The sequence below is a fragment of the Lipotes vexillifer genome, unplaced genomic scaffold, assembly GCF_000442215.2.
Source record: "Lipotes vexillifer unplaced genomic scaffold, Lipotes_vexillifer_v1.1 scaffold240, whole genome shotgun sequence".
In the NCBI taxonomy this organism is placed as follows: domain Eukaryota; kingdom Metazoa; phylum Chordata; class Mammalia; order Artiodactyla; family Lipotidae; genus Lipotes; species Lipotes vexillifer.
Window position 1 is genome coordinate 4,640,996 of NW_006797481.1, and position 26,686 is coordinate 4,667,681.

Genomic DNA, 26,686 nt, shown 5'->3' on the forward strand with positions numbered 1-26,686 from the left:
TTAAAAAAAAAAAGTATACAAGTTCCTACACTCCCACCTAAGGCCTTTGCTCTTGCCTCAATCTCACTGCCTTATCATAACTGACCATTAAATATGTTTTAAAGAGGGCAAAGTCCATCTGTATAGGAGATCTGCCTGTTTGAAGCATGATTATTTGTGGTGATGGTTGGGTATTACCTGGCATGCATGCATGTGTTAGGTTTACAGTAAAGAATGCCTACATTTTATTAACTGTCCTCTTAGATATATTAGTGACTGTCACACCTGAATTACAACAAAGAAGCACTAGAGAAAATTCAATGTGGGCGGCAAAATTCTTTGAAGAATAACTAGTTATAATTGGGGAGTCTGAACACATTTCAGAGTTGCACGTTTAATATGCAGTATGGTTAATTGCACTGTAATTACAGTATTTTAGAATGGCATGCTAAATGTTTAATCCTTTTCAGGTTTTCCCTCCAATCAGTGGTCTGCCTTCATTTTCCAGATTGATGAAGTCTGCCTCAGAGAAGGGGGTAGGTAACAAGATTGTGCCGATGTGTCTAATCAACTGGGAAAGTTGTAAAATGAATCTTTCCTATCTGGAACTTACATTTAATCATGGTTATGTTCTCTTATGAATGAGTGTTGATTAGTTAGTTGTAAGAATATGAAAACAATAAGAGCTTTTTTACCCAGATAAGTTACGCTAGAGTCATTATTTGGGTCTGATTGAGTTGATGAGGATATTTACATTACCTTAGCACATAGCTCCACTTAATCTTATTCATAATGTTAATTATATACTCCAAGAGTTACTGTCATGCACTTGTTTATGGTGTTTATTCTTAGGATTTGTTTGTACATGTGGTGATTGTATGGTTCCCCTCTCTTCCACTGGACTGTGCCCCTTTCATAGTTGCAAAAGGCATTTCCACTAAGAGAAACCTGATCTTCAAGAGTTTGTTCACACTGATCTGATGACAGCTAATTCAAGGAAGGCAACTCATTTCTGTTTCAGAGAGTTGGTTAACACTATACTATTGAACTGACTTTTAGTTGTTTTCTTTTTATTAATTAATTAATTAATTAATTAATGGCTGTGTTGGGTCTTTGTTGCTGCATGTGGGCTTTCTCTAGTTGCGCGAGTGGGGGCTTCTCTTCATTGTGGTGCGCAGGCTTCTCATTGCGGTGGCTTCTCTTTGTTGCGGAGCATAGACTCCAGACACATGGGCTTCAGTAGTTGTGGCACATGGGCTCAGTAGTTGTGGCTCGCGGGCTCTAGAGCGCAGGCTCAGTAGTTGTGGCGCACGGGCTTAGTTGCTCCATGGCATATGGAATCTTCCCAGACCAGGTCTCGAACCTGTGTCCCCTGCATTGGCAGATGGATTCTTAACCACTGCGCCACCAGGGAAGTCCCTTTGGTCTTCTTTTTTACCTTCATGTATTTGCATATGCTTTTTCAGTGTCTGGAGTTTCTTTCTCTGCATATTCCCTGCAAACTGCAGTTCATCTTTCAAGATCTGCCTTGAAATTCCATTCCTCAAGAAAGCATGCCCTAATTCTACCAAAGAGAGTGAATCATTGCCTCCTTTATCTCAGTTACTGTCTCTGAACATTAATGCCATCACAGACCCATCATACTGTACAGGTTTCCCCCGACTATTCGAAAGCAGAACATTCCTATGAAACCTTTCCTAAGCTGAAATGGTGGAAGGTAAAAAAGCAATTACCTTAGGACACATCTTGCTAGCGTATGCACAAAATATATCAAGATAAAGCACAGTTGCTCACATATAGAGTTCAAAGCTATGGCAACTTGATGCTAAGATGCTGAGTATAGTTCCCAGAGAAGGAGCTTGACAGTGCCACTTTGCAGCAGCTTGGGGCTTGCTGCAAAACAAACATTGAACACTATTTTTGCCTTTTACCCCTTCGTAAAAGTGAAACCAGGTCCTAATGTAGGTCTTCTGTAAAAGTGAAGTGTTGTAAAATGAACTTTCGAAAAGTAGTGGATACCTGTATTGCAGCTATCTTTTGATATGTTTGCTTTAATTAACAGATTGGTGTGTCTGAGAGTGAGGGCCATAGTGTATTCATTTCTCTTATTACCCAAGTCTAACAGTGTCTGCTACCTGGCTGGTTAATAATTTCTCAGTGTTGAATGACGTAGATTATTCTTTTTAAAATCTTTGTTTTCATATTTAAAGACTATTTTTTAGGACAGTTTTAGGATCACAGCAAAATTGAAAGGAAGGTACAGGGGTTTCTCATGTACCTTCTGTCCCAACATATGCATAGCCTCCCCCATTGTCAACATCTCACACCAAAGTGGGATATTTATTACAACTGATGAATGTTTGCTGACACATTGGAATCACCCAAAGTCCATAGTTTACATTATGGTTTACTCTTGGTGTTGTACATTTTATGGGTTTGGACAAAAGTATAATGACATGTATCCATCATTCTAGTATCATACAGTATCATTCACTGCCCTAGATTTTTAAAAAGTGAGATATAATTGACATATATATTAGTTTTAGGTGTACAATGTAACGATTCAATATTTGTATGTATTGCAAAATGATCACCACAATGTCTAGTTAACATCCATTACCATACATAGTTACAGAATTTTATTTTATTTATTTATTTATTTATTTATTTATTTATTTATTTTGCGGTACGCGGGCCTCTCACTGCTGTGGCCTCTCCCTTTCCGACGCGCAGGCTCAGTGGCCATGGCTCATGGGCTTAGTTGCTCCGCGGCATGTGGGATCCTCCCGCACCGGGGCATGAACCTGCGTCCCCTGCATCGGCAGGCGGACTCTCAACCACTGTGCCACCAGGGAAGCCCCAGAATTTTATTTTTTAAATAATTTTTCGAGATACTTACATAGCATAAAATCACTCTTTTAAAGTGTACAATTTTAAAGTGGTTTCTAATATATTCAAGAAGTTGTGGAAATGTCAATTCCTATCTAATTTCAGAGCACTTACATCACTACAAAAAGAAACCTCATACCCATTCCTCATTCCCTCCTACCACCAGCCCTTGGCAACCACTAATCTAATTTTGGTCTCTGATTTGCCATTAGTGGACATTTTATATAAATGGAATCATACAATGTGTGTCTTCTTAGCATAATTTTTTCAAGGTTATCCATGTTATAGCCTGTATCAGTACTTCATTCCTGTTCAAATACCATTCCATCATATGGACATATATTTTGTTTATCCATTTACCAATTGATAGACATTTGGGTTGCTTTTACTTTTTGACTGTTACGAATAGTGCTGCTACTAACATTCATATACAACTTTTTGTGTGAACATATGTTTTTAATTGTCTGGGGTATATACATAGAAGTGAAATTTCTGGGTCATATGGTAACTCTGTTTAACTTTTAGAGGGGCTGCCAAATTGTTTTCCAAAATGGCTACACCATTTTACATTCCCACTGCAATGTATGAGGGTTCCAATTTCTTCACATATTCCCCAACACTTGTTATAGTCTGTCTTATTGATTACAGCCATCTTAGTGAGCATGAGGTGGTATCTCATCATGGTTTTGATTTGCATTTACCTAGTGACTAATGATTGTGCACACCTTTTCATGTGCTCATTGGCCATTTTTTCCTTGCCTTTTTTTCTTTTTTTTTTTCCGGTACGCGGGCCTCTCACTGCTGTGGCCTCTCCCGTTGCAGAGCACAGGCTCTGGACGCGCAGGCTCAGCAGCCATGGCTCACAGGCCCACCCGCTCCGTGGCATGTGGGATCTTCCCGGACCGGGGCACGAACCCGTGTCCCCTGCATCAGCAGGGGGACTCTGAACCACTGCGCCACCGGGGAAGCCCTCTTGCCTTTTTTTGATGTGACATTCCGACATGTAGTTTTTTGGTATTCTATTTGGCATTCTCTCAGCTTCCTGTTCTGCAGTTTGGTGTTTGTCATTAATTTTGGGAAATTCCCAGTCATTATTACTTCAAATATTTCTTAGATTGTTTTCTCTCTTCTCCTGGTATTTCAATCACATGAATATTAAACCTTTGGTAATTGTCCCACATTTCTTGGATACTGTGTTCCCTTGTTTTCATTTTTTTCCTCTTTGCTTTTCAGTTTGGGAAGTTTCTGTTAACATATCTTCAAGCTCATTGATTCTTTGCTCATTTGTGTCCAGTTTGTTCATCAAAGAGGCATTCTTCATTTCTCTCTTTTTAAAAAAAAATTTATTTATTTATTTGGTTGCCCTGCATCTTAGTTGCGGCAGGCGGGCTCCTTAGTTGTGGCATGCAAATTCTTAATTGCAGCATGCATGTGGGATCTAGTTCCCTGACTAGGAGTCGAACCCGGGCCCCCTGCATTGGTAGTGTGGAGTTGTATCCACTGCACCGCCAGGGAAGTCCCCATTCTTTATTTCTGTTAAAATATTTTTTATTTCTAGCATTTCTCTTGGAATCTTTCTTAGAGTTTCTGTCTCTATGCTTACGTTGCTCATCTGTTCTTGCACGTTGTCCACTTTTTTCCTTAGATCCCTTAGCATATTATTCATAGTTATTTTCGGTCTGAAATTTTTTAAACTTTGCCATATCCAACTCCAGTTCTGATGATTACTCTGTCTCTTTAAGCTGTGTTTTTTTATCTTTCAGGATGCCTTGTAATTTTTTGTTCAAACATGTACATGATGTACTGGGTAAAAAGAACTGAAGTAAATAGGCCTCTACTGTGAAGTTTTATGTTTATTTGGCTAGGAATTAGGCTATGTTTACTGTTTGCTGTAGCTGTAGGTGTCAGAGGCTAAATTTTCCTCTGTGACCTTGTTTTTGTCTCTTCTGTGTCTTTGGTTTTCTATAAAGACTTCTTAAATAAGGTCTGAGACATGCAATTCTTTCCATTGTAATCCCCTGTTATTATATAGGAGTCCTATAGATGTAGTGGTAAAGTTTAAGGGGAAGGGATGCATTCTATAGACCTATGATTGGACCTCAGTCTTTTAGCGAACCTGTACCCCTGGGCTGTAACCTTACAAATTATTTCTCAGTTTACTCCCTCTGGTGAGATGAGAAGACTGGAGTTGGTTATTTCCCTTATGCCACATGAAGGGGCTGGTGTTTTTCTTTCCCTGTGTGGGAGACTGGACCAGGCCTCAATTGGGTATTTCCATTCTCTTGGTTGTTAGGTTTTGGTAAAATCTCAGTAAAATAGTTTCTCTTGAAGACAGGCCTTTTTAAGGATAACAGTATTCTTTGGGTATATTTCAAAATGGCTACCATTGTGGTTGGAAAAGATACTTGATATGATTTCAGTCTTCTTAAATTTGTTAAAACGTTTTGTGGCTAAAAACATGATATATCCTGGAGACACTTGGTCATGTTGTGTAATCCCCATAATGTTCTGTTGCATTAGCTGCTAATATTTAGTTGTGGAGTTTTATATCTGTATTCACAAGGGTTATTGGTCTATAATTTTCTTTTCTTGTGATGTCTTTATCTGGCTTTGATATCATAGTAATGCTGACTTCATAGAATGAGTTTGGAAGTTTTCCCTTGTTTTCTATTTTTTGAAAGAGTTTAGAAGAATTGGTGTTAATTGTTCTTTAAATATTTGGTAGAATTCACCAGTGAAGGCATCTAGTCCTGGACTTTTCTTCGTTGGAAGGTTTTTGATCACTGATTCAGTCTCTTTACTTGTTATGAGTCTATTGAGATTTTCTATTTCTTCTTCAGTCTACATCATTTGTGTGTTTCTAGAAATTTTTCCATTTCATCTATGTTTTCTAATTTATTGGTGTATAATTATTCATATTATTTTCTTATAATCCTTTTTATTTTTGTAATGTTGGTAATAATGTCTCCACTTTCATTTCTGATTTTATTTTCATCATCTCTATTAGTTTAGCTAAAGATTTGTCAATTTTGTTGATATTTTCAAAGAAATAACTTGATTTCATTGATTCTATTGTTTTTCTATTGTATGTTATTGTACTTATCTTCATTCTAATCTTCATTATTTCTTTCCTTCTGCTAACTTTGGGTTTATTTTACTCTTCTTTTCCTATTTTCTCAGGGTTTAAAGTTAGCCATTTGCAGCTTATAAATTTCCCTGTGAGCACTGCCTTCACTGCACCCCATAAGTTTTGGGGTGTTATATTTTTGTTTTTAATCCTCTCTGTGTTCTGATTTCCCTTGTGATTTCTTCTTTGAACCTTTGGTTATTGAAGAGGGTATTGTTTAATATCTATATATTTGTGAATTTTCCAGATTTCCTTCTATTACTGATTTCTAATATCATTCCATTATGGATGAAGAAGATACTTTGTATGATTTTAATCTTTTAAAGTTTATTGAGACTAAATTCTTGGCATAACATAATATCTATCCTGGAGAGTATTCCACGTGCACTTGAGAAGTGTGGAGTGTTCTATACATGTCTGTTGTATCTATTTTGTGTATAGTGTTGTTTAAGCCCTCTCTATCCTTATTAATCTTCTATCAAAATTTTGTATCCATTTTTGAAAGTGAGGTATTGTAGTCTCCAAGTATTATTGTTGAACTGTCTATTTCTCCCTTCAATTCTGTCAGTGTTTCCTTCATATATTTTGGGAGTTGTTTGTTTGCTGTATGGTGTTTATAATTGTTATATATTCTTGATGAACTGACACTTTTGTGAATATATAATGTCCTCCTTTGTCTTTTGTAACAGTTTTTGACTTAAGGTCTGTTTGTCTGATATTAGTATAACCACCCCAGTTCTCGTTTGGTTACTATTTGCATGGAATATTTTTTCATTGTTTTATTACTTTCACCTATTTGTGTCTTTTTATATTGTTGAGTGTTGAATTTTGTTGTAATCATTTAATGATTACAACATTAAGTAAGAAGTCTGCCATCACTTTTATTGTTGTTCTACTGCATGTAATATGCATGTTTCTTTGGCTGCTTTTAAGACCTGATTGTTATATTTAGTTTTTAACAGTTTGACTATGATATGCCTAGGAGTGGTCCTTGTATTTCTGCTGCACCATTTATAAAGAGACAAATACTAGTAACAACTCAAATGTCTAAGAATTTGAGAATAGCTAAATATTCATTGATACAATGGAGCGGCATTGAGTAAATATGTAGATTATATTGGTACAAGATAAAGTATATATGAAATAATGTTTAGTAAAAAGTAGAATGTATATATATACAAAGATTTGAAAAAGGAAAAATGTTTATACAAGAAACATAAATTTAATAGTTATGTAAGTAGTTTTTTAAGGTAAAAGTTTTCTTCCTCTGAAAACATTTTTTATAACAGATTTTTGAGATATAGTTCACATATCACAAAATTTTCCCATGCAAAGTATACACTTAAAGTGTACAATCTAATGGTTTTGAATATGTTCATGGAGTTGTTCAACCATCACCACAATCAATTTTAGAAAAAGTTTACCACCCCAGCAAGAAACCCCATACCTTCTAGAAGTCACTTACCATTCCCCCAACACCCACAGTCCTAGACAACCACTAATTAACTTTCTTTCTCTGTGGATTTGCGTGTTCTGGACATACTATATAAATGGAATCATACAGTGTCTGGTGTTTTCTGACTGGCTTTTTCACTTAGCATAATGTTTTCAACGTTTATCCATGGTGTAGCATGTATCAAAACTTTCTTTTTTATTGTTAAGCAATGTTCCAATATTATCATTTTTATATCATAATTAACATTATAGTAAAGCCTTTTAGGGTAGATTCCCTAATATGGAATTAGTGGATCAGAGGAAATGAACCTTCATTTCCTATTGTATTTCAGTCTTGTTTGTCTGTATACCTCAAAAGACTACATCAATAATGTGATTTTACATTAAATTCCTGGAAACACAAACAAACATTAAAGAGAAAATCCTTTGATCACTGCTCTCTCCCACTCCACTCCTCACCCCTTGGGCCCCTTCCTCTACTTTCTACCCCTAGAAGCAGCCATTATCCTGAGTTTGGTACATATCCTTTCAACTCAATTTTTAAAAGTCTCTCCTTCCCCTATCTCTGTCCATATATGCATACGTATAGACACATTTTAAAGGTTTTTAATTACATGTTATATGGAGGTTAATGAATCCATTGTGATGCCTGCAACATAAATCCCTATGTGCATTATTAAATAGAACAAAAACTAATTATTATCACTTCTGTCCTTTCCATTAATATTCATATCATATAAATAAACCATGGTGTAATGGGAGATCTGAATCCCTATAATTGACTCTAATAGCCATCCTAATAATTCATCCCATGCCCTCAAGATAACACCATACTGTATTTCAGGAGGCTATTTTAATTTCAAGGAAGGTAAACAGGATTAATTGCAAGGGGCTGCAGATTCCATGTGGGACCAAAGCACTCAATTTGATTATAGATTTGATAAATGATTAACTCTTTTTTTTTTAACATCTTTATTGGGGTATAATTGCTTTACAATGGTGTGTTAGTTTGTTCTTTATAACAAAGTGAATCAGTTATACATATACATATGTTCCCATACTTCTTCCCTCTTGCATCTCCCTCCCTCCCACCCTCCCGATTAACTCATTCTTAAACTCCAAAAGTGATATCTAAATTACTGTATAATGGGAGTAGACAATTAAATCGGCCATTTAAAAAGTGGAAACTTGTGAACTAACCCAAATATTTAACAGGCACTCTGCTGGTATTTGGTTTCATAGGAGAAAATATTTGATTATTTAGGTTTGGAGGAGGACTCTGGCATTATCCAGCAGTCAGTGACTGATCAGGTATAACAGGTTTCCTGGTTGCAGTATGAAAGCTAGATGGCCATGATTTGTTACTGAAATCTCTTGATTTTTTTTTTTTCTGGAAATGATTTCTCTTTATACAAAATACCTGGTGGCAGCACATATTCATATTTTCATGTAGTTGAGTCTGAATTTCTCATGTTTCCTGGGCCTTCTTTAAACTCTGAGGATTAAGATACCATCTCAGGTAATCTTAAGGCAAAGGCCATTTGGTTATTTTTCTTGGCAGCTGGATATGCAACTGTCTTAAACTATCTTAAGAAAAACTAGGGAAAGGACTGAATAATAAGAACCCAGGGCTTCCCTGGTGGCGCAGTGGTTAAGAATCCTCCTGCCAGTGCAGGGGACACTGGTTCAATCCCTGGTCTGGGAAGATCGCACATGCTGTGGAGCAACTAAGCCCGTGTGCCACAACTACTGACCCTGTGCTCTAGAGCCTGCGAGCCACAACTACTGAGCCTGCGTACCACAACTAATGAAGCCCGTGCGCCTAGAGCCCCTGCTCTGCAACAAGAGAAGCCATGGCAAGAGAAGCCCACGCACCTCAACGAAGAGTAGCCCCTGCTTGCCGCAACTAGAGAAAGCCCGTGCGCAGCAATGAAGACCCAACACAGCCAAATATAAATAAATAAAATAAATTTATAAAAAATAAAAAAATAAGACCCCATACCAAAATTATTTTTAAAGTTTCAAAATTTTAATTCACTCTATTTAAAAACACTATGCTGCCTTTTTAGATCACTCTACCACTAAATCACTCATGCTAAAATATTATATTGCCTTTTTAGAAGATGAGAAAGCAGTGCTACCATTTTTTTTCAGTTCGTTTTGAATTAGAATTTGGTAGGAATATCAGACAGATACTAGTTGCAGCACTTCCCTATATTCTAGCTCCTCTTCCCCATTCATCATGGAGACCTACTCAGTAAGTGGAGTTGGGCATTTACATAAAATAGCAAGTGAGGAATGAGCAGAAGCACTGTGCTCGTGTAGTACCCACACTAAGACCTTAGAGGCAGTGAGAAAAAACAAGATGTGCAGTAAGCCTAATTCAGTTTGGATTTATTTTGTATGCTTAATGATTAGTGTAAAAGAACTGTGCCCATTTTAGCTTATAATTAGCATCCACAACCCCTTTTTCACAGAGCTGTAACCTTAATTTTTTTTAAAAAAAGAACATCTATTATATGTCAGATTCTGGATATGGTGTTTTGTGTATCTTTCTCTCCTTGTTCAGCACTTAACAGCTTTTCCGGGAGAGTAGGTATTAGTAGTATTCCCATTTTTTAGATGAAGTTCAAAGAGGTCAGGAGACTTGACCAAAGATTGACTGGCAACTGGGGGTTGGGGAGAACCATTTTGAAATCTGGAAGGTCTGCCGCCCCTTTTCTGGTCAGGCTCTAACCCAGAGCTGGGTTTAAACAGCCTGGAAGGCAGTGTAGTGGGACAAATGCTGGGCTTCACTTCACCAGGCTCTGCTGCCAGGCAGATGTGTGACCTTAGGTATTTGGACTGCAGTGGCCTCTACCCTGAAGAGATCTTTCCACCGCAAACCAGATGATCCGCGAGGCCTGGCGATCCACGTGCTGCAGGGCCCAGTTTTGACCATTTTTCAAACCGGTGTTGCTGGAGGAAGCCAGCTGACTACCACGCCCTCCTTGGAACTTACCGGGCCGGCCTGTTTCAGTATCTGTATGCTTATCAAGGTGCAAAACATATTAACACAGAGCCCGGCCCTGAGGGCACCTAGGTTTGCCCACACCGCCCCCAGAGTCCACTGTACGAGAATTGGGGAAGAATCCTGGCTGCTTATTGCTAATTACATCTCGCTCGTGGGGAGAGGCTCTTGACAGCATTCCAAGTGGGGTTCTCGTAGACGCTGCAGACCCAGGGCAGGTTTTCTCCGGAACGCGCGTCCCGGTGTCCGCGGCGGGGTGGAGGCGGAGAGGAGGGTGCAGGAGATAGCCACAGCGACCTCACGCAGCCCCGCGCGCTCTTCCCCTGCGCATCCTGCGGCGCCGGCCTCCGCGGAGGAAGGCGAGGGACAGCGGCGGCTGCAGGCTAGGCACGGGTTGCGGGCCCAGGTGCCACCGTGGGTGCCTCCTACGTCCCCATCTCCTGCCCCCGGGCTACCGGCCTGTCCCCGCCCCTCCGCCTGCCTGCGGGTGAAGCTGCCAAGGCCGCTGAGTAGGTGCGTGGGGATGATCTCACCCGCGCGCTCCGCGCCAGGAGGAGGAGGAGCGGGAGCAAATCCAACTTCCGGGTAGTGAAGCCGCAAGCCACCGGCATCTTGCTTTTTCTTCCCCCTCCCCCCACTGTACCCCTCGCCTCTCCCTCCTTTCCTTTTATTCCCGGCCCCACCTGCCAAAATGAACAGCTCGGACGAGGAGAAGCAGCTGCAGCTCATCTCCAGTCTGAAGGAGCAAGGTAGGCGGGCGTGTGGCCGCCAGGTGCGGGCAGCCGCGGCCCATGGGCGGGGACGGCTCCAGGGCGCTGGCTTTGCGGTGGTGGAAGCTGGGCGGGAGGTGTTGCAGCCGTCGTAGTCACCCCCAGTAGCCCCGTCACCGGTGGAGAAGCATTCTCCGCGCCCCGCGCGCTTTGGCGAGCTCGGGGCAGAGGGTAACGTGCTTTGCTTGTGCCTGGGAGTGGCGCTACCCGTTGGTCGCTTTAGCCGGCCATGGGGGTTGAGGGGAAGGGCCAAGGATTTGGCGGGGACGAGGTCTCACGGTACCACCGGTACCACCGTACACGCGGGGGAAGCGAGTGGGGCTGGTTATTTTGGAGAGGCGGCGGTTTAGGCAGCTCTGCTGGCCTCGCTCCCTGGCCTAGGCCCCCCCTTCTACGTTGGCGCCTGCGGCGCTGCTTGACAGCCTTTCCGAGCTTTTCATTCTGGTTTGGCCTAGTTCCTCTTTCCTTAGCAGCGAGGATTTGCAGGCCATGGTGTGTTTTATCGCTTCCCAGTTTTAGCAATTTATTTGTCAGTGAGGCAACACCCTGCCTGTGCGGGGCTTCTTGAATTAGGACTTGGCTCTGGTTCGCAGGAAAGCCATGTACATGCATTTCTGCATTGCCTGGTAACTAGATAAAGAACTGTTTTAATCTCTTAATAAAAAACTGTTGTAGTCAGTGATTTTCATCACTTAACCACCCTTCTGAACAAAGCCAAATTAAGATCATATGTGAACCTAACACTTTTTAAATTTAAAATTATGATTACCCTGACCAAGGTGGCCTGAGAATATGGGTCAAGAAAGAGGAACCATGCAGATTTAGGAAGTAAAAATGTGTAGGAACATGTTTTTCTGAATAACTTGCTTACATGGCCGTATAGTGGAAGGGGCCCCGCTCTGTGGCTAATCCTGGTGTTTAATCCCAGCTCTTTCACTTCTCTTGACTTAACTCACCAACTCTGTGAACTTGGAAGAGTCTGTTCCCTTCCATGGGTCTTACGGTTAATCAAGCCTGACCTGACTAGGCGCAAGAGCTAAACCAGATGATTTTATGAGGTCTGTCCAGTACTGTGACCTGTTGCTCCTTGAGACTACAAACATACCATTCATAAGGGCATTTTGATCCCTCTGGAGTCCACACTCCTGAAAACAAATCTCAACATGACTGTTTAGTAACTGTGTGACCTTGGGGAAATTATCAATATTTAACCTCTCAAAAATGGACAGAACACATTCCTCTGTGGTATCTAGCATCTAGAAAGTGCTGGATAGATATTAATGGCTTTTGCCTTCCCAAGTACCGTCAACTCCCATCCTAAATTAGTCTAAGGTCATAAAGTCACAAGAATCAGTGAATCTAGTGGGTGGGCAACATGCCTTTATCTGGAATTTCTCAAGTGTTTTAGTGAAGGGCTGGATTTTATTAGTATTTTATTCTTGATAACACTACCCCCCCTCACCCAACATAAAGACTCTTAATTCATATTCTAGACTGTTGGAGCTTTCATAATTGGTAATATCTGTCAGTGGATACCAGATCTTTTGATGGATGGTCAGTTTTCAAATAATGTTAAAATTTCACTTCTTTTCATTATGTATATAATTTAACAATGCAGATAATCCACAAGTTATTTATATTTGATTTGGGGACACATCTCTATCTCTGTGTTGGATTTGAGACTTGAGAAAAACGGATGATTCTTAAGTTTCTGGTTCTCCAGTTATGTTGGAAAACAAACAAATCCATGCATTAGTATTTTTAGAGGATATATTTCCTCAATTTTGAGCATGTCAAAGGCAGTAGAATAGTTAGACTTTGAAATTTGTGTTTCTTAAAGCGTATACTTTTTTTTTTTAGGATATTGAGTCTGGGTACACAGGTGTTGGGGTTTTTATCAGCCCATGGTGTAATTTTTATACATTTTAAACTTGGGGCATTTGTCAGTGGATCATAGACTGTGATAGCAAGTGACTTATTTCAAGAGTATTTAATTGCTGTTTAACCTACGGAACTAACTGGGAGGCTAGGGATTTGAGGTGGAAAACCTGGCAACTAGGTGTCTGGGCTCTTACCAATATTATGATCAATTTCGTAAGCCGGTGTGTGTAGACAGTACTTTTTACAGCCTGTTAACATTGTGAATAATTTCACTACTATTTAATGTGAGCAAGAAGAACCATTATCGATTAAATACTCTGCTTTTCTTTTTTTAGGCTGAGTAAACCTATTCTTTTACTCCTTTGACAAATACCAGGTACCTGTCATATGTGAGGCCCATGTGCTGGGCACTGGGGGAAGAGATGGTGAACCAGACAGACAAGTTTATTGTCTAGTAGACAGTCATTAATCAAATAATCATACAAATCAGTTTGTACAATTAAAATTTTTTTTTCTAGGATAGATTCTTAGAAATGGAATTGTTGGCTTAGAGGGCATATATGTATAAAGTTTTGCTAGACATCGCAAAAGTGCCCCCCTCCCCAGATGGCTGTACCAGTTCACATTCCCCCCAGAAGTGTCCATTTTCCCATGCATTGGTCAACAGTGACCAACAGCAGTCTTTACTAATTTGACAGCCTGACAGGTTGCTTAATTTTTGCCAATCTGATGAACAAAAATGGTACCTTTAAAAAATTTGTTTGACCTGGTAATTAGTGAGGTTTGAAATCCTTTTACATGTTTGTTGGCCATTTAGGTTTCATCGTATCGTTTCTTCCCTAGTGTATTTTAAGTCTAAAATTTGAACCCATTCCCCAGGAGGGTGTTCAGAAAGAAGGTTGCCATCAACTCTAAATGGCAAAGCTGACAGCAGCCTTCCCTAATGTGAAGTCTTTAGTGGTGTGGTGAATAACGTTGCTTTTGACAAAAGTTGTGAAATGTAATGACGGAGTCTGTCATAATATGAACAATCTCTAATTTATACTTAACATTCCCTAAGCTCTATGTCTTATAAATCACACCCACTTCTGAATTACTTCAAAACATTGTATGTTCCCTTCTAGTGAATGGTATAATTAGCTATATTATGTCTTTCTAGAAAGTTATATTATGTCCCTTTAAAAAAAATTAGCCAGTGTGAGATTGCTTATGTTCAAGCAGATGTTGAGGTAATGAGGTAATTCTCCTTTTGTCTTTTTTGCGGCTTTATTTTATTGGACTGATTGACATCTTTAATGCACTGAGAAATGGCAACTTGCGATACTATTTCCAATGCATATGTCCTAGCTTACTAAAGTGGACATTTTCCTTACAAAACATAATACAATGTTCAGAATTCTGTTGGGAAATGATAGACTTAGCTCAGCATTTGTTTAAGGTACATGATTTTCTTTGTATTTCATTCAGCCCACATGCATTGAATATTCATAGCCAGGCACTGTGCTAGGCCTCAGAGATACAAAGATGGAAAAAACCTTGTCCCTGCTGGTGAGGAGTTGCTAGTTTAGAGGTGGTGGTAGAGTGTCTAACTGGCCTCATTTGGGTCATGTGTGTAAAGTCCTTTGGCCAGGGAAGGGCAGGGCACCTTGATTGGCAGCCTCCACAAAGACCAATGGATTGGAGTAGTCCAAAAAAGACTGGTGTGCCACTACCAGAAGGGGGGATGCGGGCTAGGAAGACACAAACAGCAGATGTCCACTAAACTGTCATCATCATAATGCCATGTTATTTGGATCTTGTTGAGGAAGTTTTGAAGAGAATGATTGCCACTTCGCAAAAAGGATGTTCTAATGTAAGACCAAAACAACAACAACAAACAAATAAAAGTTATGGGCTATTCTTGGACTGACACTATTTAAAATGGTAAGATAATTGGTTTAAAGCAAGGTAACCTTCTTTCATCTTGAGAGTTGGTATCATTTTCTCCAAGATTATTGAGCTAGTGCTTAAGGTTCACATGGAAATTTAGTCAAGTTTATTCTTAGAACAGAGTTAGTAATTAAAAGAGGCTTCCAGTGTTCCCTTGGCTTTCAGGCTAGAAAGTAGCTAGAGCATTATTTTGACAAAAGGGTCTGAAACTGTTGTCTACCACAATGACCCTATTTATCCGGAAAAGCTGAAGCGTTGTCAATCTCGGGTCCATACAAAATCAGTCAGTAGAAAGCCGTTTGGGACTAAATGGTTGCCTTGGTGTCAGGTGCAAACTTGGCTTTACACCATTATTTTCCAGGTGTGGTCCAGGGACCAACTGTATCTGAACAACCAGGATACATATTTACTTACTTAGTTACCTCTGAAAAAGCTGGTAAATTTATATTTCTTCATCTGGTTACATTTTTGTAAGATTTGTATTTAAAATTTTTTGCTTTTAGAACAAAGTATTACATGGATTGAGAAAACTGCACAGAATACAAATGAACATCTCAGTGAATTATTTTTTAAAAGCAAGTATGGGGCTTCCCTGGTGGTGCAGTGGTTGAGAGTCCGCCTGCTGATGCAGGGGACGCGGGTTCGTGCTCCGGTCCGGGAAGATCCCACATGCTGCGGAGCGGCTGGGCCCACGAGCCATGGCCGGTGAGCCTGCGCGTCTGGAGCCTGTGCTCCGCAGCGGGAGAGGCCACAGCAGTGAGAGGCCTGCGTACCGGAAAAAAAAAAAACAAACAAGTATGTTTCTAACACCGCTTAAATCAGAACATTTCCAGAAGCCCCTTCATAACCCCTCCAATCACTATCACCTTCCTTTTCCCAAAGATATCCAATGCCACCAAAGATAAGTTTTGCAAGTTTCTGAAATGTACATAAATGGAATCATACAGTGTGTATTATTTGCTTCTGTCCTCTTTCACTCATTATGTGTGTGGGATTTATCAATATTGTCTCATGTAGTTATAGTTCATTTGTTTGCATTGCTGAGTAGTATTCCACTGTATGAACATACCAAAAAAAATGTAAGCTAATATAGTGGAGATCAGGGGTCAGCAGACTTTTTCTGTAAATGGCAGAGATAAGTATTTTAGGCTTTGTGGGCCATATGATTTTTTTAAACCAGAGTATTAAAAATGCATTTTCCTAAAGTTGGTGAGCCACTGCCAAAGAGTCCCCAGTTAGGGTGACCCTCTGTGAGATGGACATTCAGCATGGCCTGAGGAACTACAACTTTTAGTCAGAATTTCACTATTCATCTAACCCTGCCGTTAGGTAGATCAGTCTTACTTTTGTTTTTTTAAAAAATTAAATTAAAAAATAAACATATGCTCACAGAAGGAAAAAGCATATGGAGTAAAAAGTACAATTACCTATTCCTTCTAACTCATTTCTCAATCTTTACTTTATTATACTCTCCAAAGGAGTCTTTTTAGACATTTTTTTCCCCTAATCATTTCCCCTCCCCATGAAATTTTAATACCACTGATACACTCTGCATCTTTTTGTGTACTGTGATCCTTTGGAGAGCTACAGGCCATTGTCATATCTAATATTTTTTTCCTCTTTGAGGGTGACCCGTTGATAATGCATGTTCTAACCCCATTTCCATTTCTCAAAGTTATCTACTGTTAACCTTTTGTTGTATTTCCTTCTGGAAATTGTGTTTGTATGTACATATATATTTGTCAGTTAATATATATTATAGAATTCATACCAGTACATATAGAGATAAACCTTTAAAAATTGATTGCATAATGTTCCCTGTATGGATCTCCCTCAGTGTAGTTAATGTCGTCTGGAAAACAAACTTCTGTATTTCTATTTTTTTTAATTAAAAATAATGCTTCTGGCAATAGAGAAGAGTTGGAGACATCAGAATGAACTCATGTTTAGCTTAATATAGTTACCGATGGTTACATATAGAAATATTTACAGATGTGTATATATGTATTGGGTTAGTATACAGACATTTATTTCCTTGCTCTTTCAGCTGAGAGCCTAGGTGTACCAGTAGCAGTGAGCACATCTAGCTCCAGACCATGGCTTGTAATACCATTCTCCAGTAAAAGGAACAGGGCTCCTGGGAGAAATGGCTGATTCTAGGGCTGGAGTGAATGGGGCAGGATATATACAAGATGAGCCTGGAGTATCTTGTAGTTACTAGAAAGTAAGGAAGTGCTCAAAAAAAATGAGCCCACAGTGATGGGGATATGTCAAAGAGATATAAGAACCAGCTGAAAGAACTTCCAATGGCCAAAGATGGAACAATTTGAACAACAAAATACTGGATTATAACCCAAAGTATAAAATAAATATTCGCGAGTCCATACTGATATAAATAAATGAGAAGAGACACATCTTCCATGCAGAACAGTTCCAAATAATTTATGTATCCTCCTGCTCAAAGGGCCGTGGAGCATAATGCCCTGCTCTGTAAGTGTGGGGTGTGCATAATGACTTCCTTGCAAAGAGAGGGCAGTATGAAAAGGGGGGTGAATAGTAACTTTAAAGTGGAGAAACCTGACAGACATTACCTCAGTTAGGTGATCTAGGTCAACTTCAGTAGTGATTTAAGTCATGTTGATAGTATGTACCTTTAATGTGAGATGATGAAAATGGCACTTCACCTCTGTGGTCCTCCCCTAAAAACCTATAGCCCCAGTCTCATAATGAGGAAAACATCCCAGATTGGGGAACATTTTACAAAATATCTGATCAGTGCTCCTCAAAGTTATCAAAAACAAGGAAAGTCTGAGAAACTTGTCACAGCCTAGAGGTGTCTAAGGAGACATGACAACTAAATATAATGTGGCATCTGGATGGGATACTGGAACAAAAATAAAACATTAGGTAAAAACTAAGGAAGTAAGGTAACGTATGGACTTTAGTTCGTAATAATGTGTCAGTACTGGCCCATTAATTGAAATAAATGTACCGTACTAATGTAAGATGTTAATAATAGGAGAAACTGGGTGTAGGGTATATGGGAGTTCTACTATGTGTGTAGTTTTGCTATGAATCTAAAGTTTATAAAACCAAAACTTACTCAAAGCAGTAATGCTGCTTACATCCTTTGTACACATATATCTCTGTAAGTGCAGCTGTAGGAAAAATTCTCAGAAGTGGAATTGTTAGATCCAAAAATTATGTATATTTTAAACTTTGTTGTGCTGTAGATTTTATCCTGTAGAGCTGTTAACACAGCCAAGCTTTGCTTTAAAATGTAGAAGGAACACTGCTTTTTTCTCTGCTTCCCAGGTTGGCTAAGCATTTTATTTCATTTATTTTTTATTGATGTATCTAAGCATTGTAAACATTAAAACACGAGTTCTGAATTTTTTGTTTGGTGCAGTGAACAGTAATATATTAGGATCCTTTTAGTTACTTGATTCTATCTCAAATCCTTTATGGCACAAATCCGGGTATGATTCTGAGATTGAGATTATATCTACATATATCTATATATATCTCTCTCTCTATATATATCAACATATATGTCTGTACATATACATATATACATGTATATATATATATATATATATATATATTTGTTTTAAATACGGCTTTGAGGAGCAGTATTAGATTACAGAAGAATTGAGCAGAAGGTACAGAGAATTCCCTCATCTCCCCCCTCCCCGCCCCTGTTTTCCCTTATTATTATCATCTTGCATTAGTGTGGTACAGGTCTTAGAATTGATGAGCCAATATTGATACATTATTATTAACTAAAGTCCGTAGTTTACATTAGGGTTTATTCTTTTTATTGTTGTTTTTTTTTTTTTTTTTTTCTGTACACGGGCCTCTCACTGTTGTGGCCTCTCCCGTTGCGGAGCACAGGCTCCGGACACGCAGGCTCAGCGGCCATGGCTCACGGGCCCAGCCGCTCCGCGGCATGTGGGATCTTCCCAGACCTGGGCCCGAGCCCATGTCCCCTGCATCAGCAGGCGGACTCTCAACCACTGCGCCACCAGGGAAGCCCCAGGGTTTATTCTTTATGTTGTACATTCCATGGGTTTTGACAGATGTATGACATGTACCCATCATTACATTATCAAACAGGATAATTTCACTGCTCCAAAAATTTCCTCTGTTCTACCTGTTCATCCCTCTCACTTTACCCTGGAACTCCTGGCAACTGCTGATCTTTTTACTGGCTCCGTAGTTTTGCTTTTTCCATAATGTTATATAGTTGTAATTGTACAGAGTATAGCATTTTTAGATTGGCTTCTTGCATGTAGCAGTATGCATTTAGGCTTCCTGCATCTTTTGTGCTTGACAGCTCATTTGTTTCTCTTTATCACTGAATAATACTCCATTGTATAGATGTACCATTGTTAGTTTATCCATTCACTTGTTGGTGAACATCATGGTTCTTCCAAGTTTTGGCAGTTAGGAATAAAACTGCTATAAGCATTCATGTAGTGGTAGGGTATGGGGGAAGGGAATAGTCCTGTGATAGGGTCTCTGTTTTTAAGTGAGCCTGTGCCCCAGAGCTGTGACTTTCACGAGTGCTTCTCAGTTCCAGTTTTCCCTGTCCGTGAGACAAGAAGGCTACCAGGTGCTGGAGTTGGTTATTACCTTCCCTTTAATCTGTTAGGCTCTAATAAAATAATTTCTCTTGAGGGAAAGTCTTGTTATAAAGAACAGAATGCTCTGAGCATATTTCGTGATGGCTACTTTTCCCCTCCCCTGCCAGAAACAGTAGGGAAATTTTCTCAGTATTCACTGTGCGGACCTGGTAGTACTCCTAGAGTTAAAACTCAAAAAAGTGTCGGCGCTTCTTAAGATCCGCCCATGCCTAGAGTTTTTAACTCTCAAACTTGTTGGAACTGAGCCTCTAGCAATTTGTTAATTACAGTTTAGATTTTTTTTTCCTATCCTGGCACATGAGGGTGTTTCTGCACCTTGGCTTCTGCTCCAGTAAGTTGTCATCCTCTGTATATGTCTGAGTGTATCTCTGATTTTTGGAGTAGTGATTTGCCCTGTGACTTCAGTTCTCTCATGGATCCAAGAAGAGTTGTTGATTTTCAGTGTGTTCAGCATTTTTTGTTGTTGCGAGGACCAGAGTGTCGGCTTACAAGCTCCTTACGTGCCAGACCAGGAACCAGACTTATATACATATTTTCAAGTTCTCAGTTTCCTTCCTTTCTGGTGGTTAACTTGAAGTCATTAATATAGTTTGTTGAGATTACTTCTTAAGCATCATTAAATCATTAACACTGTACTGTGTGTTCTATCAGGTGAAGAGTGGATTTCAGGTTTGCTATAATTTCTTTTTCGATATGAAATCTCTCACCTTTGTTTTTTGATCAGGTTTTCCAGCAGTGTTTCCCTGGCTTTTCTAATGCTTTAATTAACAACTGAGGTATAAACGACTTCTCTTTCTATCCTGGCTTTAAGAGCAGAACCTACTGGGATGTGTGCAGAAGTGAATAATGTCCTAATTGAACATTATCTGTTATGACTTATGTCCTCATACCCCATTAGTAAGAGGTGTTTCAAGGCTCCATGAGCCTCAAAAATGTAAACTCAGTGGTTGAGAATATACATTAGAAGATCTCATGAGGCAGTGTTTTTCTGGTTATATTTGATGGCTATTTAAAGCTTCATTTTTATTAAGTATCTTGTTGTAACATATGATTTAAGAGGCCCTTTTAATATGGGGAGGAAAGTATGTGCTCTTTCATGATTTGTTCATATGAAGACCTAGATCCATTCTTCCTCCTTCCTGAATTTAACACACATTTATCAAGTGCCTACAATATGTCAGGCATTGTGCTGGAAGAGGGCATCTGGATGCATAAAGACATAGTCTTCAACCTAGAAGGTTATTTCTGGTCTAGTGCTTTAGCACACTGCACACAGTAGTGCTCATAAATGTTTTTTACATGGATGACCTTTAGGATCAGTAGACTGGTTCTGCTTCCACCATTCCTTACTGTGGGATTTGACTTTTCTATGCATTTGTGTCTTTACTTTTAAAGGGGAGATGTTAATATGTGGCTTAATTGCTCTACATTACAGATTTATATGAACCACTCATTCATTCAACATAGACATAGACTCTGTGCTTTGTATTCTGCTGAGTGTAAGGTATATAGCAAGGAATTGAGTGGGAGAAAAGACAAGAAAACAGACCTGTGTTCAGACAGCTTATAATGTTGCATGTAGATGCTCCAGTGGAGATCTATGAACAGTGTACTTTGGTAGTATATTAGAAGTACAAATGCTGATTTTTGCCCCCGTTATATGGGGAGAGTTTCTTAGAAGAAGTGATAGTTGAACTGCATTGAAAAGGAGGAGGTAGGGAAGATGCGGAAGGGAAGACCTTGCAGGCAGAGAGGAAAATATTTGTAAAGACACTTGGATATGAAAGGTCTTTAGAGCGTTTAGGGAAGCATTGAGCATTGGGTGGGATGGAGTGAGTGTGGTCTCTGATTGGGGAGAGGAGAGGAGAGGAGAATGGGGTTCCCAGGTTGTGAAGCTAACATCTTTGGTGGCTTTTAAATAAGAGAATGAAATAACCAGGTTTCTTTGTTACAGTGCTAACTAGTATCTACCTTGTAAAGAATGAACTTGGCGTAGAGGGAAGCTAGAGGCTAGATGAGAGGGTTTTGCTATTATTGAGGGTCAGAAATAGGGCAGAGATACTGGCGATAGAGGAAGGGCAGATTGGAGAGACATTTTGAGATCTGAGCAGTTGATGATCCTTTGGTGGTGGGGGAAAGTGGGGAATCAAGGGTGATGCTGAGGTACTAGCTTGAGAACTAGGTAGATGATGGTCCTATATACAGGAAGTAAGAGGTTTGGGTGAAATGGAATTGATGAGTTCACTTTCTAACATGTTGAGTTTGAGCTACTTGTAAGGTATGTGGACAGAGATGTCCAGAACTGTACTGTTCAGTAGAACTTTCAGCTGCGATGGAAGTGTTCTGTGTCCACTGTCCACAGTGGTGGCCACTAGCCACATGTAGCTGTTGAGCACTTGAAATGTGGTCAGAGCAGCTGAAGAGCTGAATTTTAAATTTTATTTAATTTTAATTAATGTAAATGTAAGTAGCCACATGTGGCTAGTGGCTACCATATTTGACAGTGCAGGTCTAGACAGTGTTGGTTGGAAATACTGATCTGGAGCTAATGCTAGGATAGGGTGGTTAAGCTTCCTGGGTCTGAGAGGTTTCCAGGGGCACTGGACTCTAAAATGCTAAAGCTGGAAAAGGCCCAGGCAAGCTGATTGTTGCTCACCCTAGCCAGAGGTGTTATTGGCCTGTAATTCTGAACTTTAGTTGTCATGTTTCTCAAACAACTAAGTCTACTCAGCTGCTTCCTGGGATGGCTGTGTCATGGTTTGCAGCTTGTAAAGAAAATTCTCTTTCTTGGCATTAGCGGGTTAGAATATAGAAGCAGCATGATTCTTGAAGCACATGCTTTGCCTGATATTCTCCTTGTTTTCTCCACATTTTCCTTTTTCTTCCATTCTATACTCCTATGTAGTGAGTCCCCTCTTTGGCTGCACATTAAAATCACCTGGGGTGCTTACCTCTTAAAGAAATATGGATGTCTAAGGTCCACCTAGTTAAATCAGAATCTTGGGTTGGGGGTGAGTGGAGAGGAGGCTAGAGAGCTGTAGGATTTAAAAACTCCCCTGGTGATTCTAATGTGCAGCCAGGATTGAAAAGTACAGCTTCAGACATGCTTCCACTTCTTTGCCACCTTCTTTTTTTACTACAACAAACAACAGTTGATCTTTAACCCCCTCTCTCCTCCTTTTCTTTGGTGGAAGGTAGTAGTACTTAGGATTTCAGAGATTTTCTGCTCTGCCATCTTTCAGGCCATGTATCACCAAGGTAAGCCTGAGACTGAAGGCATTAGGGAGCAGCCTAATCTCTTGCTGTATCAGTAATGATAATCTTTGTTTAACATGCATTCAGCATTTAATATGCCTAAGCACTCTTGTTGCATGTTAGCTCACCTACTCTTAATAAGAACACTATGAGAGATGTACAGTTATTATTCCTATTTTCCAGATGAGGAATCTGAGACGCAGAGAGTAACCAGTTTGCCCGAGGTACCTGACTAAGTTAAGTGCTTGGGCTGCACTTTTAAATTGCTGTGCTGTGTGACTTTACAGTATAGTGAAATATGCTGTATCTGTAAATGCAAGGGATGAAGTCTTCCCAAGCTGCAGATGTCTTTCACATGACAGAGAATTGGTCAAAATAATTTCTTCTTTTTTTATTAATTCAAAATTTGGAGGATCTCTCTCATCAAATCACTTGAGTTTCACAGCTCATGTTAAAAAATTTTGAAACTGTGAGCCAGTTGTGAAACGATAAGGCTTTCTCTGTGACCCTTTGGCATTGCCAGAAAAGAAGTAGCTGAATAACGTAGGTCATTGTAGTTTTTACCAGTTTTGCTGAAGATGCGGTTACACATGTTTTCACTATGATATATGTGTATGTGAATATTGTTTAGGGCAGTAAGCTTGGTTTTTTTAAATTCAAAGAAATAAGAATATAAGTAAATATTTTTCGTTTATGCCCAATTCCCCAGCTGCCCCTTCCCACTACCAAATAGTTGAATTCTTCCCATACTTTTCCTCTCCTTGCCCTGTACTTGGCTTCATTTTATTTTTAAAGTTGCTTACAGTCACGGAAAGCATATTTTCTGTGGTTTCCATTAAGATATGATAGGTAAAGATTCATAATTAATGCTTTTCATAAAGACCCAGTAATTGGGGGTCTATAGTGTTTCGCCTGATTTCTGTTGGCATTATAATGGAAGAACAGTGTCGGTATTTTTAAAAAGGCCTTCATAGCCGTTATCTGGTGCTTTAAATAGAAAAAAAAATTTTCTTACTGTCTTTTTTCTTTTCTGTATGTCTGTAAAGTAGGTCATCAGGAATAGAGTGGTAAATCAATTTTGACTTTTCAACTTTATCTAAAGATACTTTTAAATGTCAAGTAAACTAAAGCAAAGTCTCTCAATAAAGTATTTATTTATTTATGGCTGTGTTTGCTCTTCGTTACTGTGCGAGGGCTTTCTCTAGTTGCGGCAAGCGGGGGCCACTCTTGATCGCGGTGCGCCGACCTCTCACTATCACGGCCTCTCTTGTTGCAGAGCACAGGCTCCAGACGCGCAGGCTCAGTAATTGTGGCTCACGGGGCTTAGCTGCTCCGCGGCATGTGGGATCCTCCCAGACCAGGGCTTGAACCCGTGTCCCCTGCATTGGCAGGTGGATTCCCAACCACTGCGCCACCAGGGAAGCCCAAGTATTTATTTTTTGAAACAATATTAGATGTAGTAATAAGATTTGGGACCATGACCATAGACTACCTAATGATGTAAGTGCGTATTTTTAGAATCTCTTAGTTCATGTTTCTTTTTGTTAGAAAAAGGAGGGGGAGGGACATTTTATTGAATTTTCAGAACCGAGGACAATTTATTTCATACTCATTGGTTGGGGTTTGTCTGATGGAGGCTGATAAGGAGCTGGTGTGCAGAGGGCTTCATTCTGTGATCAGTCAAATCTTTTCTGTTGAAACTAATTATTTTTAAAAGGGCTGTATCTTTACATGTATACATTTAGCTATCTGATGGGCTATCTAATTTTCAAAGATTAGAAAATTTTTTTCAAAACAAAGATTCTTTTTTGAGTGTGGCTTCAATAAAATGTCCATTAATTCTTATTCAGATGGTTATGAAGTGCTGATAAAACTTCGGGCCATTGATGGTATAGTCTCATAAATATTTGTTTATTTGAATTGGATTTTAAGATTTCGGTCCGGTCATCATAGTAACTATTCTAAACCCTTCAGATCCCTGTTGAAAGGAACAGCATGTACTTTACCATCTGAATTGTTTTGGCGGTATTCTCTGCTCCAGTGGTTAGAATCATACACTTTAGAATTAATGACCAGATTATATGGAATGTTCTTGAAACCACTGGTTTCAGACTTTTAATTGGTATCTTCAGGTTCTTCATAGAAATAGGAAGCTCTGTTTGTCTTTTTTTTTTTTTAAGAAAAACTTAGCTTTTTGTAGATAAATCCCAATGAAATTTTTTAAAAGTAAAAGTATAAAAATCCAAACTTGATTATTGTCGGGCTCTCTGGTGCCAGTCAAAATGCTGGTCTGGGAGTGGGCAGCGGTTCTGCTGGGTCCACCTTAGACATTCTGCTCCATCGTTAGTCCTAAATCAGTCTCTTTCTTCCCACCATACACTCTAAATGGCACATTCTCAACTGTGAGGCTATCTAAAAATGGTGCTTTGGCTAAGAGATGAATGTGGGAGTTCAGCTTGCTTTTCTGGCAGTGGAGGATTTTAAGTAGAAAACTGCTGCTTTTCCCACATAGCTGGAAATAGTTCCAGATAATTCACATATTTTTCTAATTTAGTGAAATGAATCTGGCTGGGATCTGGTCATGGCTAGGTGGTTGATGATCTTGCAGTGCCTGAAAATAGTTGTTCTTAGCTGAATGCTCATAGCAGAAACTTTCCCTGGTGGATAAAGAAGATATGTGACATTGAGTTTATTTTCTGAAGGCCAATCTTAAATAAACCTGTAATTACAGCACCACAGACTAATCTTGCTAGAAGGAACTTCAGGGACACCAACCTGTCTCCTTTCACAAGTGCTGAACATCAAAGATGAGAAGTGACTTGTCATAGGCACTTGTGGCTCATAGGTCTTCCTAATAACCCAGGAGAGCTGAAATTCGGCTCCGTGGGCTCACATCTGCTCTGGTCTCTTCTTCCTTATTCTTAAAAGCAGGAGCCCTTCTTCTGTGGCCTCTTCTCCACCCCACCCAGAACCTTGTAAATAGACAATAGGGGTTAGTTGGGTTCCCGGGTTTTCCCATAGAAAACTTCTGATAGCATTATAACATTGCTTTCCTTTTTTTCTTTTAGCAATAGGTGAATATGAAGACCTCAGAGCAGAGAACCAGAAGACAAAGGAGAAGGTTTGTACTTTACCCTTTCTTTCCTCTCTTACTTGTGTAAAAGCCTAGACAGCATGGTGCATTGTTCTGCCACCAATTTCAGTTAAATGCGAATGAGAGTCGTTTTTTAAATTTCTTTTCTCCTGCATGTGTGGTTCAGGCTAATATCAACTCCAGGCTCCAGATGGTAAAGAATAGCAGGCATGCCACAGTGGGCGCTGCTCTGGGAGATTAACTACACGGCTAAATGTGCAGCAAGGCACCAAGCCAAGCAACTCAAGCCTCCAAGAATTGTACTTTTTCCAGCAGTCAGATTTGGGATTCTAGTGATGGAATTGAAGGCCTGAGACATTTACCTTTTGGGTTGAGACATATTAGATCTGGAGAGAACTCTTTGGAATTAGTCATTGGTGTTTAGCTCAAATGCTTCCCTAAACCCTTTGTATGTTTGCTTCCTCTAAGTATATGAATAATCTATTGGAAGTTGAAAAATGCCCAATGTGAAGATGGTGAAGCGTAAATATTTTCCTGGGCTCTGGCAGTTTTTTTTTTTAATGGTTAATTAATTAAATTCTACTTACCTTTATGTCTCTGGACATATCCATTTAAGATTCATGAGTGTTTTTTTTTTTTTTTTTTTTTTTT

At 39.5% G+C, this 26,686-nt stretch overlaps 1 protein-coding gene across 5 annotated transcripts in view; it reads left to right on the forward strand.

Annotated features, from left to right (window-relative positions):
- The first annotated feature begins 454 nt into the window (after positions 1-454).
- Positions 455-26,686, forward strand: part of SHTN1 (shootin 1) — a 116,924-nt gene continuing 90,692 nt past the window's right edge. The window contains exons 1-2 of one of the 5 annotated variants that reach the window (XM_007469595.1): positions 455-515; positions 26,010-26,062. Coding sequence is in view for 2 of the 5 variants with exons in the window: in XM_007469596.1 (XP_007469658.1) it covers positions 11,152-11,209; positions 26,010-26,062 (111 nt within the window). In the remaining 3 variants the exon portion in view is untranslated. Of the gene's footprint in view, positions 516-10,924; positions 11,210-26,009; positions 26,063-26,686 lie in introns of those variants that run through there. The other 4 variants (XM_007469596.1, XM_007469594.1, XM_007469593.1 and 1 more) reach the window with 4 other exon arrangements.